The sequence below is a fragment of the Daucus carota genome, chromosome 5, assembly GCF_001625215.2.
Source record: "Daucus carota subsp. sativus chromosome 5, DH1 v3.0, whole genome shotgun sequence".
NCBI classification, from domain to species: domain Eukaryota; kingdom Viridiplantae; phylum Streptophyta; class Magnoliopsida; order Apiales; family Apiaceae; genus Daucus; species Daucus carota.
The window spans coordinates 37,568,735-37,583,748 of NC_030385.2; the positions used below are offsets into that span (position 1 = coordinate 37,568,735).

The 15,014-nt window shown below is 33.6% G+C and overlaps 2 protein-coding genes across 2 annotated transcripts; one reads left to right on the forward strand and one right to left on the reverse strand.

The window, feature by feature from the left end:
• The first annotated feature begins 1,510 nt into the window (after positions 1 to 1,510).
• On the forward strand, positions 1,511 to 10,732 carry LOC108223014 (AMP deaminase). Its single transcript, XM_017397045.2, has 20 exons — positions 1,511 to 2,050; positions 2,623 to 2,798; positions 2,940 to 3,141; positions 3,663 to 3,841; positions 3,950 to 4,001; positions 4,117 to 4,244; positions 4,355 to 4,534; positions 4,714 to 4,781; positions 4,903 to 5,045; positions 5,267 to 5,328; positions 5,681 to 5,794; positions 7,490 to 7,630; positions 8,131 to 8,283; positions 8,926 to 8,979; positions 9,062 to 9,172; positions 9,250 to 9,423; positions 9,516 to 9,596; positions 9,825 to 9,923; positions 10,149 to 10,267; positions 10,358 to 10,732. Exons 1-19 carry the CDS (start codon positions 1,699 to 1,701, stop codon positions 10,215 to 10,217), a joined length of 2,538 nt encoding a protein of 845 aa, XP_017252534.1. The 5' UTR covers positions 1,511 to 1,698; the 3' UTR covers positions 10,218 to 10,267; positions 10,358 to 10,732.
• A 1,727-nt stretch (positions 10,733 to 12,459) lies between these two features.
• LOC108222741 (uncharacterized) lies at positions 12,460 to 15,001 on the reverse strand. Its single transcript, XM_017396638.2, has 5 exons — positions 14,859 to 15,001; positions 14,700 to 14,788; positions 13,254 to 13,315; positions 13,017 to 13,075; positions 12,460 to 12,926 (listed from the first exon to the last, which is right to left on the reverse strand). Exons 2-5 carry the CDS (start codon positions 14,774 to 14,776, stop codon positions 12,912 to 12,914), a joined length of 213 nt encoding a protein of 70 aa, XP_017252127.1. The 5' UTR covers positions 14,777 to 14,788; positions 14,859 to 15,001; the 3' UTR covers positions 12,460 to 12,911.
• Positions 15,002 to 15,014: the final 13 nt, after the last annotated feature.

Sequence of the window (15,014 nt, forward strand, 5' to 3'; positions counted from 1 at the left end):
ATAATGCAAATTATTGATATCGGCGGCAGTGTAAAGTTACCAAAAATGAGGTTATAAAATATAGCCACTTGTCCCACTGAAGTCGTTACTTAATTAGTGCATAATCTAAACCCATCCTCTATAATTTTTGGCATTTTCCTCTCACTAATCCACCTCCCGTGAAATGTCAATATGTCTAATCTTTCAATGTCCAACTCCAACCTCATGTTACATGCATATAAAAAAGCTAAAGGTAAATTTTCCCTCGAATTAGTTCTACTATATTTTACTTAAAAAAAACTAAATATACAAAGTTATCACATACAATATATAAGACTTCAATTTTTTATATTACAAGTTTATATAATGAGGGTTGCATAATTTTATTAAAATATTTCATCATACAACATTGTTAAGATTCTGTTGCATTTTGACTTATTACATTTTCATGAACATTTTGAAATCAATTATTTTTCGTATATGAATTATGTGTTGGAAAATTTTGAATAGTCAAATTTTTTCAAGCACGATTAGTTGTTTTCTTAAAAACGGGGAACACTGTTTCTACCAAAAATTAATCTATCAACGAATGTAAAATACAAGCCAAGTCAATGATTTATGACTTGCAAAACAAATCTAAATTGAAAGATTTAAGATAATGCAGCAATCTCAATCTACAAGCATATCGATTCCACGTAGGAGAAGACTTCCCTATCTCGATATATACCATCAAATAAACTTGACCACCACAATTTTACATCACGGCCCCATTACAATGGACACACCTATGTTGTGGTCCTTATTGAGAAAATATTATAGCATTATTATGATCACGTTTTTTTTAATATATAATTATGTCATCGCCAGATTATATAGGAGCAGATGAATGATAAATTTATGCACACAAACTTTTATTACTTTAATTACTAACATAAATCTTCCACAAAGATATAGTGCTAGTGGCTTTGCAAACAAACAAAGATGAAAATATAAACAAATCTCAAAAATTGAAACCCACCAAGTGTTTAGACTTTAGTACACGGGTTGATCACACGTGGTTGTGCCGATGCAAAATTGATATTTGATAGTAATAATTCTTTCTTTTTGGTTTCCTTAAAAAAGAAAATCGAGAGCATTTCTCATGTGGAACACCAAGAGGTGAAATTGATTTGTATCAGTCTGATTTTTATTTTCTAGTTTAGTTAATTAATCAATTCGGTTTATAATTTTTCGATTATTATATATATCTTAAGGTCTTAAACAATTTAATATATTAAATACTATTATAATATTTTATTATATTTTATTAATTATAATAACATATCTATATAGTTAATATTAATACAGGCTTATGTATCATCAAAATATACGCATATAAGAATCATCAAGGAGATAAATTTATTAATTCGCTAAGATATCCCAGTTCCGGTTAAATATAGAATTTGATTCACTCTAGCAGATTCTTTATTTATGATATATAATTTCAATATTATATTATATATAGTAATAAATGAAAAGAGAAAAAGGAATAAAAATGGCATAAGCGAATACCAAGGACCTCTATAAATACCAGCGCCACAAGCACATAGCTCATCTCTCTCCCCCAAACACTCTCTCCTCTCTCCCTATCTCTCTCGCTTCAACTACATTTCACTAGGGTTTATACACACACAACACACACTAATTACACTCACATCCACACACACCGCTTCAATAGCTATGGATGCATACACTATGCACCTAGCTATGGCAGCACTAGTGGGAGCCTCGTTCGTTGCCGTATCGGCGTACTATATGCACCGCAAAACCCTAACTCAGTTGCTCGAGTTCGCGAAAACGATTGATAGAGACCGGGAGGAGTTCGAGGATGACTCGGTTCAGCATTTGAAGAAGTATGAGGCCGGTAAGAGACGCAATCAGTTTAGGAAGAGAGGGAGTAATGGCCATTATCGACGCGCCTCGGCTTCGTTTCCAGATGTTAGGGAGATTTCGAATGGCGGTGAGGGGAATGGCGAGGTTTATGTTGATGGAATACCGCCTGGTTTGCCCAAGTTGCATACACTCAGTGAAGGTAGTTTACCTAAATTCCGTAAAATTCGAGTTCGATAAATTAGTAATGGCACGGTTAATCTGTCGATCAGGCCGTAATCTCGATGAATTAGTTTTTAATTAGGTTGTCTATTACTTAGTAACTTTGATTGTACAAATACATTTTTTTTTACCTCATTTTAGTTAATAGGTTTTACCAATTGATATAATTCTCTGTTTCATATTATAATAGTTTATAGAGGTGTATGTGAATTTTAGTGATTGAGGTTGTTATTGTTGTGCTAGAGTAGTTCCTCTTTATTTTGTGGACTTAACTTATTTATTGGTGTTTATACTTTGGAGTTTTGTGGATGGGATTGATTTGAACTGATAATATGTGTATTTGAGCTCTTGAAATGATTTGTGGGAATTAGGTGTTAGATGATTTGTTAGGGTGACTTTCAAAGTGATGATTATTTGAATAATGAGGGCCCTGAGTGTATGTATATATTGATTCTGCACAAACCTGCACTTTATGTTAACTGTGTGTTTGTGTAATATTGACTAAATTTTGATTTTTGTGTTTGTTCTTTGTTGACATGCCCCTCCTTCTAGGAAAACCTTCTGGGCATATGAATTTAAGCACAAGAGGTGGGCACTTAATTAGACCAACTTCTCCCAAGTCACCTAGTGCCAGTGCCTTTGAAAGTATAGAAGGGTCAGATGATGAAGATAATATGACAGACAATTCTAAAGTAGATTCAACATATCTTTATACTAATGGAGATGCTGTAAGTTGTTTATGCTCTGCTGATTTTTTGCTCAAGATTTATTTAATTTTTATGGTTGTGATTATGCAAGAGATAGAGGGTTAGGATGAAAATATTGGCTGTTTAATACAAGAAACTAACTAAATTCTATTTCATGAGCAGAACCTAGACACAAGTCTATATCAGAATTTGCCTGAGAACGGTAATGCAAATGGAGAGCCAAATATAGCTGCATCAAGTATGATTCGCTCTCATAGTGTATCTGGCGATCTTCATGGCGTGCAACCTGACCCTGTAGCAGCAGATATACTGAGAAAAGAGCCAGAGCATGAGACTTTTGTTCGACTTAAAATTTCTCCAAGTGGTACTTGGTCCTGTTTTCCCTTTCTTTTACATTGTTACTTGATCCCCTGCTTGCTCATTGAATAGTTGTGAACATGTTGGTAGTGGAGAAGTATTTGTCAATTGTTTTATTACTGTCAGTTAATGGAAAAGATTTAACATGTAATGCTGCAGTTGAGGGTAAAATGCGTGTATCAGTAGTTGACAAGGCATAAATAAGGGTACATGTCAAATCATTTGACATGTACCCTTATTCTTTCCAGCACAATAGAGATCATTTAGACATTCATGCTTCATCTTTGGAAAATTAGGCTTATGCAATTTTCAGGAACGAAATTATTTGTTCAATGATGTAATACTGCCTGAAAGAATTATTTGGCTTTAGTGGACATAAAATTTGTGGTTAGATGAGAAAGAAAATCAACTAATGTGCTTTGGAGTTATTTTTGAATATATCTGTTGGTGGACAGTGTTTAAATATTTAGTTGCATATCATTTCTAAGTATATAATTATCTGTAACTTCTCCATGTAATATTTTCCAGAGACGCCATCAGCAGATGAGGCAGAAGTCTATCGGACTATTCAACATTGTCTTGGACTGCGAGAACGTTATATGTTTAGGGAATCAGTTGCTCCTTGGGAAAAAGAAATCATAACTGATCCTAGTACACCAAAACGTAATCCAAATCCATTTGATTATACTCCTGAGATGAAAACTGATGTGAGTTTGTAGGTTTTGTTTATTTTCCGGACTTTTACACTTCTGTCTTCATACTTGTGCTAAATACAAGTTTTATTTTGCTAAACGGACTTTATTTCTTCTTTGCAGCACTATTTTCAAATGGAAGATGGAGTTGTTCATGTTTATGCAAATAAAGATTGTAAGCTGTCAATATTTTGTCAACTTGGAGAAATGACCATATTTTTCTCATTTTAAATAGATAATATTCTTTCTACTGGAGTTCTTACACCTGTTGATAATTTTTTGTTATGCAGCAACAGAGAAGCTCTTTCCGGTTGCTGATGCAACAACCTTCTTCACTGACCTGCATTATATCCTAAAAGTTATAGCAGCTGGAAATATCAGAACATTATGTCACCATCGTTTAGTACTTCTGGAACAGGTGTAATTTTTGTCTTCTTTACATCAATTTATGGTTGTTGTATGTTGTATAATAAATGATTGTATAATAAATATGGTATGACATGGTCAATCTTTGAACTTCTGTTTCAGAAATTTAATCTTCATCTGATGTTAAATGCTGATAAAGAATTCCTAGCTCAGAAAAGTGCACCACATCGTGACTTTTACAATGTCAGAAAAGTTGACACTCATGTTCATCACTCAGCATGCATGAACCAGAAGCATCTTTTGAGGTTTATTAAATCAAAATTAAGGAAGGAGCCGGGTGAGGTAATTGTTTCCCTCTCCCTTTTTTTTTTCTCCCATTTGTAGTTCTCAAATCTTATAGATTACAGATTGGATCATCGCCACCTTAGCAAATTTTCATATATCGACTCATATATCATCATTAGTTTCAGTCTAAAAATGATTTTCTGCATATATCTAAGATCTCATCCGATGGTATTCAGGTAGTAATATTTCGAGATGGAACATATCTCACCTTGAAGGAGGTTTTCGAGAGCTTAGATTTGACTGGGTATTGAATTTTTATCCTTCATAAAAAAATTATTACTATATCGGGGTCTTCAAAGCTATATTCTAATAATTTTTATTGCTTTTAACCTTACCAGCATCATGTCTTCCTCTTTTTAAATTAGGTATGACTTGAATGTCGACCTTCTAGATGTTCATGCTGACAAAAGCACTTTCCATCGTTTTGACAAATTTAACCTGAAGTACAATCCTTGTGGTCAAAGTAGGCTCAGGGAGATCTTTTTAAAGCAAGACAATCTTATTCAGGGTACGTGCTTCTTTCTAATAGTATGTTGCATTACTGGAGCTTCAAACTTGCATATATAAACAAATTATTTCACTCTAGAGTACCCTTTTCGCTGTTCCTAGTGCATTTTTGAGCTGTCTATTATATCAATCATTATATATAGTCGTTCTACAGTCATCGTCTCTCATTTAGTTTACTCTTTCTAATCGTTTTCTTAACTATACTTTCATCATTCTGTACAGGTCGTTTCCTTGCTGAGGTGACACAGCAAGTGTTCTCAGATCTTGATGCAAGCAAATACCAAGTGTGTGCTTGAATCACTTGTCAACTTATGAATTGTCAAATATGCACAATAGATTATGAATGTTAAATATACCCGATTTACGCTGGTTTTTCTTATTTTGCTGTAAAGGAAACCCTATCCAAACAAGTAAAAAGGAAGAGTATTGGATAGCCATTTTATGTTATTATACCTTAGTTGCAATTTTCAAACAACATTAATGCAATATTTCGAAGCATCTAGAGATGTAATGTTGAGTGATGCCATTTGATCAGGAGATAATATCAATAATAGAGTATATTTTTCTGTATTTAAATTAAATGATCATAAAAGTGTCCTGCTGATTTATGACATGTCTGATGAAAATGTTGTACAGATGGCTGAATACAGGATTTCGATATATGGGAGAAAGCAAAGTGAGTGGGATCAACTTGCGAGTTGGATAGTAAATAACGAGTTATACAGCACCAATGTTGTTTGGTTGATTCAGGTTGTACTCTTATTCAGAAAGTTTGTGTTTTTTTTTATCATCTGCTCTGAACGATAAGATTTTTATTATGCCTGTGACTGTCTAAAAATGATGTTTTATTATATTACGACCAATGGGCACGTATTTGTATATGACTTTCTCTCTACTATATAGCAATATATTAGAGATATCAATGAGAGAATGTGCGGAGAATCTCTTATAAGTAATAGTTCAATAACACAATTTATTTTAAAATTATCCCCATCTCTTCAGTCAAAACTAATGTCAGTACAACATAAGCTGATGTATTTTCAAAGTTTTTATAGTAGATGGTCCACTATAGGGCTGTCAAAAAAGTCCGAAAAATCCGATATCCGTCCGAAAAATCCGCATTCGTATCCGAGATAAAGCGGATATTATCCGTATCCGAGACAAAGCGGATATTATCCGCATCCGAATCCGACAATTCCGGATACGGATACGGATATAGGCATATTCGTATCCGATAATATCCGCATCCGAAATTAAATATATATGATATTAAATATTATATATTATTAATATTATTCAATAACTATATAATGTGTGTATTTATATATGTATACATAAAATAATATATTTATATAAATTTTGTATAATTTTAAAATATTATAGACATATATCATAATTTTATTTGAGTTTAATATTTTAAAGACAACAAATTTATATTGAAAGATTAATAAGAATTAAATTTTGAATTAATATAAACCTTCTTTAATGATTTTAAATTTTTTACTCAGTTTTTAAAAATTATTTTTTTGTTTTTACTATTTTTTTATGATTTTTTAGAAATTTTAATAGAAAAATAAAAATTCTGATTAAAAATCAGATTCGGATCCGGATATTATCCGAATCCGGATAGTATCCGTCGGATCCGGATTCGGATATCATCCTTTAAAAAATTTCGGATTCGGATACGGATACGGATATGGATTTTCGGATTCGGATCCGGATACAGGCAGATCCGTATCCGAATTATCCGTTTGACACCCCTAGTCCACTATCTCTGTGATTCGCGTAAAAATGATGAGATTGCTAAGACTTTCTCAAAGTCAATGGATGATGTTACATTGTTTCTACTGAATTATCACCTTTTTTCATCATTTGCAGAAGATATATTTTATTTCAGACTTCGAGGATACCTTTATATTAGATTGCAGTATCTTACTAATCTTGCTCCCTTGTCACACGGCATTACCCTCAGACTTCACTTATTGGAGTATCTTAAGCATCACCTCCCTTGTTAGACAGCATTAAACACAAATTATGCTAATTAAAATTGTATCCATTACCATCTCACAAATTATGCAAATCTTATGTATGTAAGATCAGAGACACTCTTTCTAGAGTGGCTTATTATATTAGACATGGATATGTGAGTATCTAGATAGTACTTGCAGAAAAGTTGAGCAAAATAGCTGCCTGCTGCATTTGAGGAAAAGCCATGTTTAATGGCTCTTTTTCTCTAATATAATGCGAAGTTGTCTTTACTTCCAACATACACAAGCAAACGAGCAATAAAAATTAAAGAGAGAAATGAGCCTAGGACTCTCAGGAACTAGATTTAAGGGAAGATGAATAATACTCTTTGAAGTTCGTGTATGGAGCCTACTTTTGCTTGTAAAATGTGAATACTGAATAGCATATGTTTGTAACGTGTGATATTCTGTCTTGCAGCTTCCCCGCCTGTACAATATATACAAGGATATGGGGATTGTAACATCATTTCAAAACATTCTTGACAATATATTTCTTCCTCTTTTTGAGGTCACTGTAGATCCCGGATCGCATCCCCAGTTACATGTATTTTTAAAGCAGGTACATGCTCTTACATCTATCTTTCCAGTTTCCATTGTTACAATGCTGTCATTTATGGCTGCTAAATTTAGAGGGGTGTATTCAGTTCAGATTTTTGAACTTGATATATAGACTATCTCCTTTAAAGTCACATCAGTTTATTTTTCTTTACCAACACCTGCAGTTTATCTTATCTGATATTGACTATACAACGTGAATAACCTGACAACTGTTGTCCATAAGAAAAGAAACTAAGTCTATTTATACCATTATTTTTCATGTCTAGTAAACATATAGCATAAAGATTTGAACTAGACATGAAAAATCTTTAGTAAACATATTAGACATATACCATATTACACCAACTTATCATAATGTTTAATTTTGTCAAAGAGTTTTCTACATGGCACAAGGTACATGAGCTAATACTTACTATCCTTCAAGTTTACCTTGTGATGTTTAATATATAGGTACAGATTGACATCTTTATTAAATTAATTATTATATCTTCGAAATCATAGGTTGTTGGTTTGGATTTGGTGGATGATGAGAGCAAGCCTGAAAGACGTCCTACAAAACACATGCAGACACCGGATCAGTGGACAAATATATTTAACCCTGCATTTTCATACTATGTGTATTACTGCTATGCCAACCTCTATACATTGAACAAGGTGATTATTGTTATGTATGAAAATGTCTTTTCTGTATTATCTTCATATCTCTTACTTGTAATTTAAATAATAAAGATGTGTATATATAGATAGATAAAGGGAAAAAAGAAGGATAATGTGTGCGCTGTGTATTACTATAGATGCATCTCAAGGAAATGTTTTTATGCACCACTAATGACTACCGGAGGAAAGGGCCTTTACATATAAAATTTTCCGCATGCACTCGGTATAAAATTTTCTGAAATTGCGTAAGCAGTAAATAATAGTGCTATGGGTTGGCCTACATGTAAAAGAGGAGATGGGGAAATCTTCTTACAGTCACATGTGGTTTGAAGTTAATCAGCGAATGCAGGAAAAGAACAGCACAAAAACACTAGGCATACCCTCTTATACTTTTGTCAACAAACTGGTTCCCAAAATAATCATCTGGTTTGGACCAAGAACTTTTATAGAGCTTTAAGCTGTCATTAGCATAAGTTGTTATCATGTCTTGATTTTCTATATGGTAAGCATTTAAGCAGTGCAACAAATGCTGTGGCATAAGAAGGCTGACAGTCTGACAATTGATATAGCTTTGCTTAAGGCTGCATATGTATCTAGACGTAAGTTCATTGTAATAATTTGTTTACTATTTCATCTCAGCTCCGGGAGTCAAAGGGAATGACAACCATCAAATTCCGCCCTCATTCTGGGGAGGTATTTACTCAAAGACACTTGTATCTTTCTTTTTCTAATGCAAAACTTCTTGCACTATTCATGTGGTGTTTTATATCTTCAGGCTGGTGACGTTGACCACCTTGCTGCAACGTTTCTTACATGTCATAATATTGCCCATGGAATCAATTTAAGAAAATCTCCTGTTCTTCAATATTTATATTACCTATCCCAGGTAAGAAGAAATGTTTTCCATTGACTAGGTTGTTAGCATTATCAGATTTCAAATTGTGATGATTTAATGATCAATAGATTGGTTTGGCTATGTCTCCTCTGAGCAACAACTCCTTATTCCTGGACTATCATCGAAACCCTTTTCCAATGTTTTTCCTGAGGGGCCTTAATGTTTCCCTTTCCACCGATGATCCATTACAAATTCATCTGACAAAAGAACCACTTGTTGAAGAATACAGTATAGCTGCTTCAGTGAGTATTCTCCCTGATTTGTTTGCATTACAAAACATGAGATGATATTTATATGATAATGGGATTTGTTGTTGTTTTTTTCCACCTTGCAGGTGTGGAAGTTAAGCTCATGTGATTTATGTGAGATTGCACGTAATTCAGTCTACCAATCAGGTTTTTCACATGTTTTAAAGGTACTAGTTGTTAAGGAGCTTTTCTAAAATTATATCTGTATATTAATCTTGTTTGATATGGTCGCCATGCTACAGCAAGATTATGAAAATAGTTTCTCGGATGAGAAAGGGGGTTGTGATCTCATGTTTATGTTTCTAGAAATGATATTAAACAGTAGTGATGCTTTCTGTTTCTTCAGTTTTTGTTTTTAAATTTGAAGAGCTCTACCAAATTATATTCTTTTATAGTCCCACTGGATTGGAAAGGAGTACTACAAGAGAGGACCAGATGGTAATGATATTCACAGGACGAATGTGCCTCATATCAGGCTGGAATTCCGTGACACGGTATGGTGTTTACTTTCAGAAAGTTCCATTTTTCTTCACAAGCTTAATTGTACACCTCTTCTTTACAATTTTTCACTTTTACTGACGCTCAGCCGCTCAGTTACATCAGAGGAAAACTCTAATCTATATGTTCAAGAATCTTAAGTATGCAAGGGCACCAAAAAAGAAACAACATGCTTTAATCAGCATGAATATTTAACGACCACATTAACATTTTTGCTACAGATATGGAGAGAGGAGATGCAACAGGTCTACCTTGGCAAAGCCAGTTTCCCAAAATACATTGAAACCTAGCCAACTTGGTGGATGTATTTTTCCGTACCTAATTATATATATTTCTCAAGGTACAGCCTAATAAAATGACTTTGCTATAATATTTCTGTCACTATATATCTACCTAAATCCTGAGCTAATGGGGTGCTTGATTTTGTCAGCAATTAGAGAGGACCAAAGTCGCAGAAGTCCCTTATGCTAATGTACCATGACGTCATGAGAGCATGCAAGATGAGAATTGCTCCAAAGTCCAAATGAAGACCCCCTTAATGGGCCACCAGATGCCTGTCTAAGTTCAAGTGCAAGATTGATACGGTTTTCCCACAAGATCCCAACACGGGATAACAGCCTGTAGCATTCGAATACCGTGCCATTTCTTATACGATACGAGAATAAATAAACAACAGTAATACATGTGCACTATAGTTTATGGATGAATGAAATTCGCACACTTACTAATTTTAATATTTTGAACAGTTTTGTACTTCCTGAAGGCGAGGCAATAATATTTACTGCCTAGAATATGCTTTATGCTCTTTTGATAGTTTAGGCTTATACGCCTTACAAATGAGTATTAGTTATAATACTTTTCGGGGTCAGCGAGAATTGAACCCATCCTGGGAAAACAAAAGATAAACCCGTATTTGGGTTATCCAATTGTGCTCATGCTTTATGGTCTTTTAAGTCTTTCTGAAAGTATGAAATTACGGATGTTTTAGCTTGTTTTGGTGATCTGTTCAACAGTCTCGACTCAGTTTCCCTTGTTTTATGTGGTTACTGTCGAACGGCGAAAGACAATTTTTCTTTTTGGAGGAAAACTTTTTTTTTTTTTTTTGATACTGTGGAGGAAAACGTTTTTAAAATAAAGTTCCAAATGAGCTTTCAATTTCTCGTCGTTAGTCATTCTGTACTTGGTCAGATTAAGAAAATTAAAACTTGCAAGTTTAATTTCATATTGAAGTTTATATATCTTTTGAATCGAACATGTACTTGATATAGCAAACAAATTTGTACAACTCAACACAACAGATTTATCTTGCTTTTGCGATGAATGATTTGCACAAAAAATTCAAGTTGTGTGGCCGGAATTAAGATTTGGGATGGTGGTTGTTCCTTGATTCGATTCTGCCTCATCACTGCAGTTGATGGAGGAATTCGGTTGTTAACAAAAAATTTGAGTTGTGTGGCTGGAATCAAGATTTGTGATGGTGGTAGTTCCTTGAAACTTATATCAAAGAGCGGTGGTAATTGAAACAAAGATTAGTTGAGATTAAAGGTTTCGAGTTGCCTCTTTGTGCTCTAACTCGTGTCCCCCTATATTTATAAAGAATCAAGCATATGTAGTTCTAGTTGTCTAAGAAATCCACTTGAATTCGGTTTCTCCTTCTGCCGACTTCTCGAAAGAGGCCAATACAATGAGGTCTAGTCATGACACATGAGTCTCAAAGCAAGTTCATTGTTCCAAGGCTCCATGATTTACCCCAAATACAAGGACGCGTCTCAACTCTTAAATAAGGACAACTCATCAGTCTACAGAGATAGAGTCTTTCCGGATATGTTTTCGAGAAGATTCCACAAACTCCCTAACGAGGACTACTCGACGGACTATATAGGAAGATTTCTCTCGGCTTCGTCTACTACTTTCCAATGAGAATGGCTCACTAATGCAAAATAGAAGGCCATAATTAATGACGTATATTTTTGGCCTAAAAAACAACAATTTGGTGTCATTTTGTTGGCTTGTTTTTTACATTTAATTTAATTTGTTACTTATTATGTTAGATATTTTTTGAAAATTACAGTTTTATTTTTTAATACTTGTATTATTAATTATTCTTAGTAATTATTTATTTTGTTATATATCTAACCAAAGATCTCCTTTGGTTAGATATATTTTTTTTATGTTTTCTTTCTTATATTCTTCTTTTTTTGTCAAATTATTTTTATATTTATCATTTCATTCACTTTTACCATATTTTGATAACCTATACTAATTTTAATTATTAAATTTATTTTTATTTTTTCTTGTTATTAATAGATTGTATTGTTTCATGTAGCGTGGTAGTTGGGACGTTTTCTTTTGAGACATTAAGACCGAGTTACTCCGGCGTATATTGATACGAGCAAGTGCATTTTTGTTTTAAAAAAACGGCGTGCCAAAAATTAACAAAAAAAAACTACTTGGACACTGTTCGCACGTATATTGCGTGTCAAAAAGTAACATAAAAAATCTGCATCTGCTTCAACAGATGATTATAAAAAATGAAAGACAAAGTTAAAGACCTTGCATACTCATATAATCATGCAGTCCATTTTTACAAGCTTATGATACGAAAACTGCAGAAACAACTTTGCATACTCCATTAGGAATGCATCATTCCTGTTCATTGCTTACACAATCTTCAAATGTCCAACAGACTAGCTTTTGAATGCAGTTACTACTAGACTAGTACACACTGGAAAAACATGCCAGGAACAGGCACTCCAATAAAGTTAATATAAATAAAAATTCCTAGAGGCCAACAATTCTGTTTATGCTTATTCAATATTTTATCACTTTCACACTGCCTGCTACACCATAGATCAGTTCTAAAAGAAGTAATAAGATGATACTGGATTACAATGACTTGGCAGACAGCTCCCAAAAGATATACAACAGGTAACAAATCATAGTCATTATAAACCAGGAATGAGCCATCCAAAAGTAAATGTGCATTACCGAGTAGGAGGCTGCAGGAAAATAAAATAAAATAAAATAAAATCAGCAGACTGTTCATGTATAAAGATTAACTATTGTAGCTTCTGTAGCTTCTATATCACCTGAGAGCCTTTTGATATATCTTTCATCATCTCAACCACTTCTCGTCTCTTCTCAACAGCTGCAGGAACAAACAGTTATTCAGAAACCTCATGTCACACCCAAAAGTATAGTCAAAAGCAAAGAGCTAAGATTGACCACTTGGTCTACCGGGATCCCCTTGAAGTTTGAGGGTTTGACTCATAGATTATCAAAACCAAAAAGAGAAGCAAAACTACTAACTGCAAGAAAAGACAAACCTTTCTCAGATAGTTCCTGAAGCTGTTTCTCTGTTCTAACTGCAAATCTCTGAAATGTACGACTGACAAATCACAGACACAGATATTAAAGGTATTATGATATTTTGGCTACACCAGCTATAGAAAGTATATGTAATAAAACAGGACAATACAACAAAATATAAGGGATCATGTATGTTTATGTATTCAGTATTTCCAAAAAAAATTAAATCCACTTCAAGACATCACAAAGAATATATATCTTTTAAAAAGCGACAAAAACATCAAGTATTTCCCGTAGCATTTACAATAGGAGAGTTTCTGCATCGCCTTAAAACTAAAATCATCACTAAACAATAATGCACGCCTATTGCAAAACTGTCGTTGATAAGTGGAGAAAGATCTGGTAGTTATTGGTATTACTAATGGGAATAAGTGAAACAAGCTAAATGGATAAAAAACAAAAAGAGAAGAATTTGCCTGATATTTATCATCACCAATTCAAACCATATTTTTTGCACTTTCACCCCTCTAATTATTTCCCACTTTACGAAATTTTTACACTACAGTCCTTCCTTTCAGCATCTTCCAGACCCAGAATCATCAGACAGAAACTTTACACTCAGCGAGTATCGGTGCTCTGTTCCTCCATCAAGCTAGTACCCCAAGTCTTATCAATTCTTTCATGTTCTTTCAAGCAACAAGATTATATATAATTCTTCCACCGTAAATTTCTATACTATGTCAATATTGCATTGTTACTTTATTCTTCTTATGACAATATAATATAGATAAAAACAGTTTGATCTTCACTTCACAGCCTCTAGGTTAAAGAGAAACAGTTAGTTTGTAAATAGAGCCAGCTTTTGATTTTTAGAATACTCTAAAAACAATAGCTTTAGATTTAATGATAGAAAGTAGACTCCATGAAAGCTAAAAGTATAAAATGGTTTTTAATTTAGATTCAATCATTGAAGTCCTCAGAAACCCCTCAAGTTGGAGTCACAAGTATATATAGTTTGGTTACATACATATCATAAATACAGATTACTAATTATACACCCCGTTGCTCCAGCCCTGATTGATGTTTCAGGGTAAAACATTAAGCATCTTTTTCGAAACTCGTTGCTAAATGAACCAACGAAGATTATTAAAAAGCTCACATCCCCGTCCTCCAAAACATTGACTTGTTTCTCTATTTCCAACCCTCAGAATCATTACTGTTATATTCAAAACAAAATAATCACAGAAAATAATAATTCCAAAATTCGTATCACAAAATTCTAATTACTGCAGCAAACAATAACTCACCGCAAACATATGCATCAAGATCAACAAATCAATTAACCCTAAATTCTTATAAATATCTACAGAACGAGCTAAAGGAACAAATCTTTAAAAAAGCGTAAATTCTGAAACTTTCGGAACGAGAAGAACAAAAATTCATAAAAATATAAAGAAGATTACCTATTAGCCAGGCCTTCAACAACAAACTGATTGATGACGTACGAAATAGCTCTGTGCAAAAGGTTACCTCCCGCCATTCCGTAAATTACCTGATCAATTTCAAATTAGAGACAATCTTGTATGTATATATTTGTAGAAACGAAGAAGATTCTGGAATACCTGAGAGGAGAAAACGATTTGTAAATCACAAGCCCTAGCTAGCTTCGGCCTTTATGTACTGCTCACGGTTACATATATAAAGGCCTGAGCCTAATAATTGAGCCGGCCCAACTTTACTAGCCCGTTAAATTAAGCCCAAATGAAAAAACGGGTCAT

Bases quoted from the DNA above. Each gene is read 5' to 3' on its own strand.
- LOC108223014 (XM_017397045.2), top strand. From the start codon at position 1,699: ATGGATGCATACACTATGCACCTAGCTATGGCAGCACTAGTGGGAGCC. The intron at 4,535-4,713 runs GTAATTGTTTCC...GATGGTATTCAG, and splicing joins TAAGGAAGGAGCCGGGTGAG to GTAGTAATATTTCGAGATGG. The intron at 9,173-9,249 runs GTAAGAAGAAAT...AATGATCAATAG, and splicing joins ATTTATATTACCTATCCCAG to ATTGGTTTGGCTATGTCTCC.
- LOC108222741 (XM_017396638.2), bottom strand. From the start codon at position 14,776: ATGGCGGGAGGTAACCTTTTGCACAGAGCTATTTCGTACGTCATCAAT. The intron at 13,316-14,699 runs GTAATCTTCTTT...GTGATTTGTCAG, and splicing joins GTTGAAGGCCTGGCTAATAG to TCGTACATTTCAGAGATTTG. The intron at 13,076-13,253 runs GTTTGTCTTTTC...TTGTTCCTGCAG, and splicing joins TCAGGAACTATCTGAGAAAG to CTGTTGAGAAGAGACGAGAA.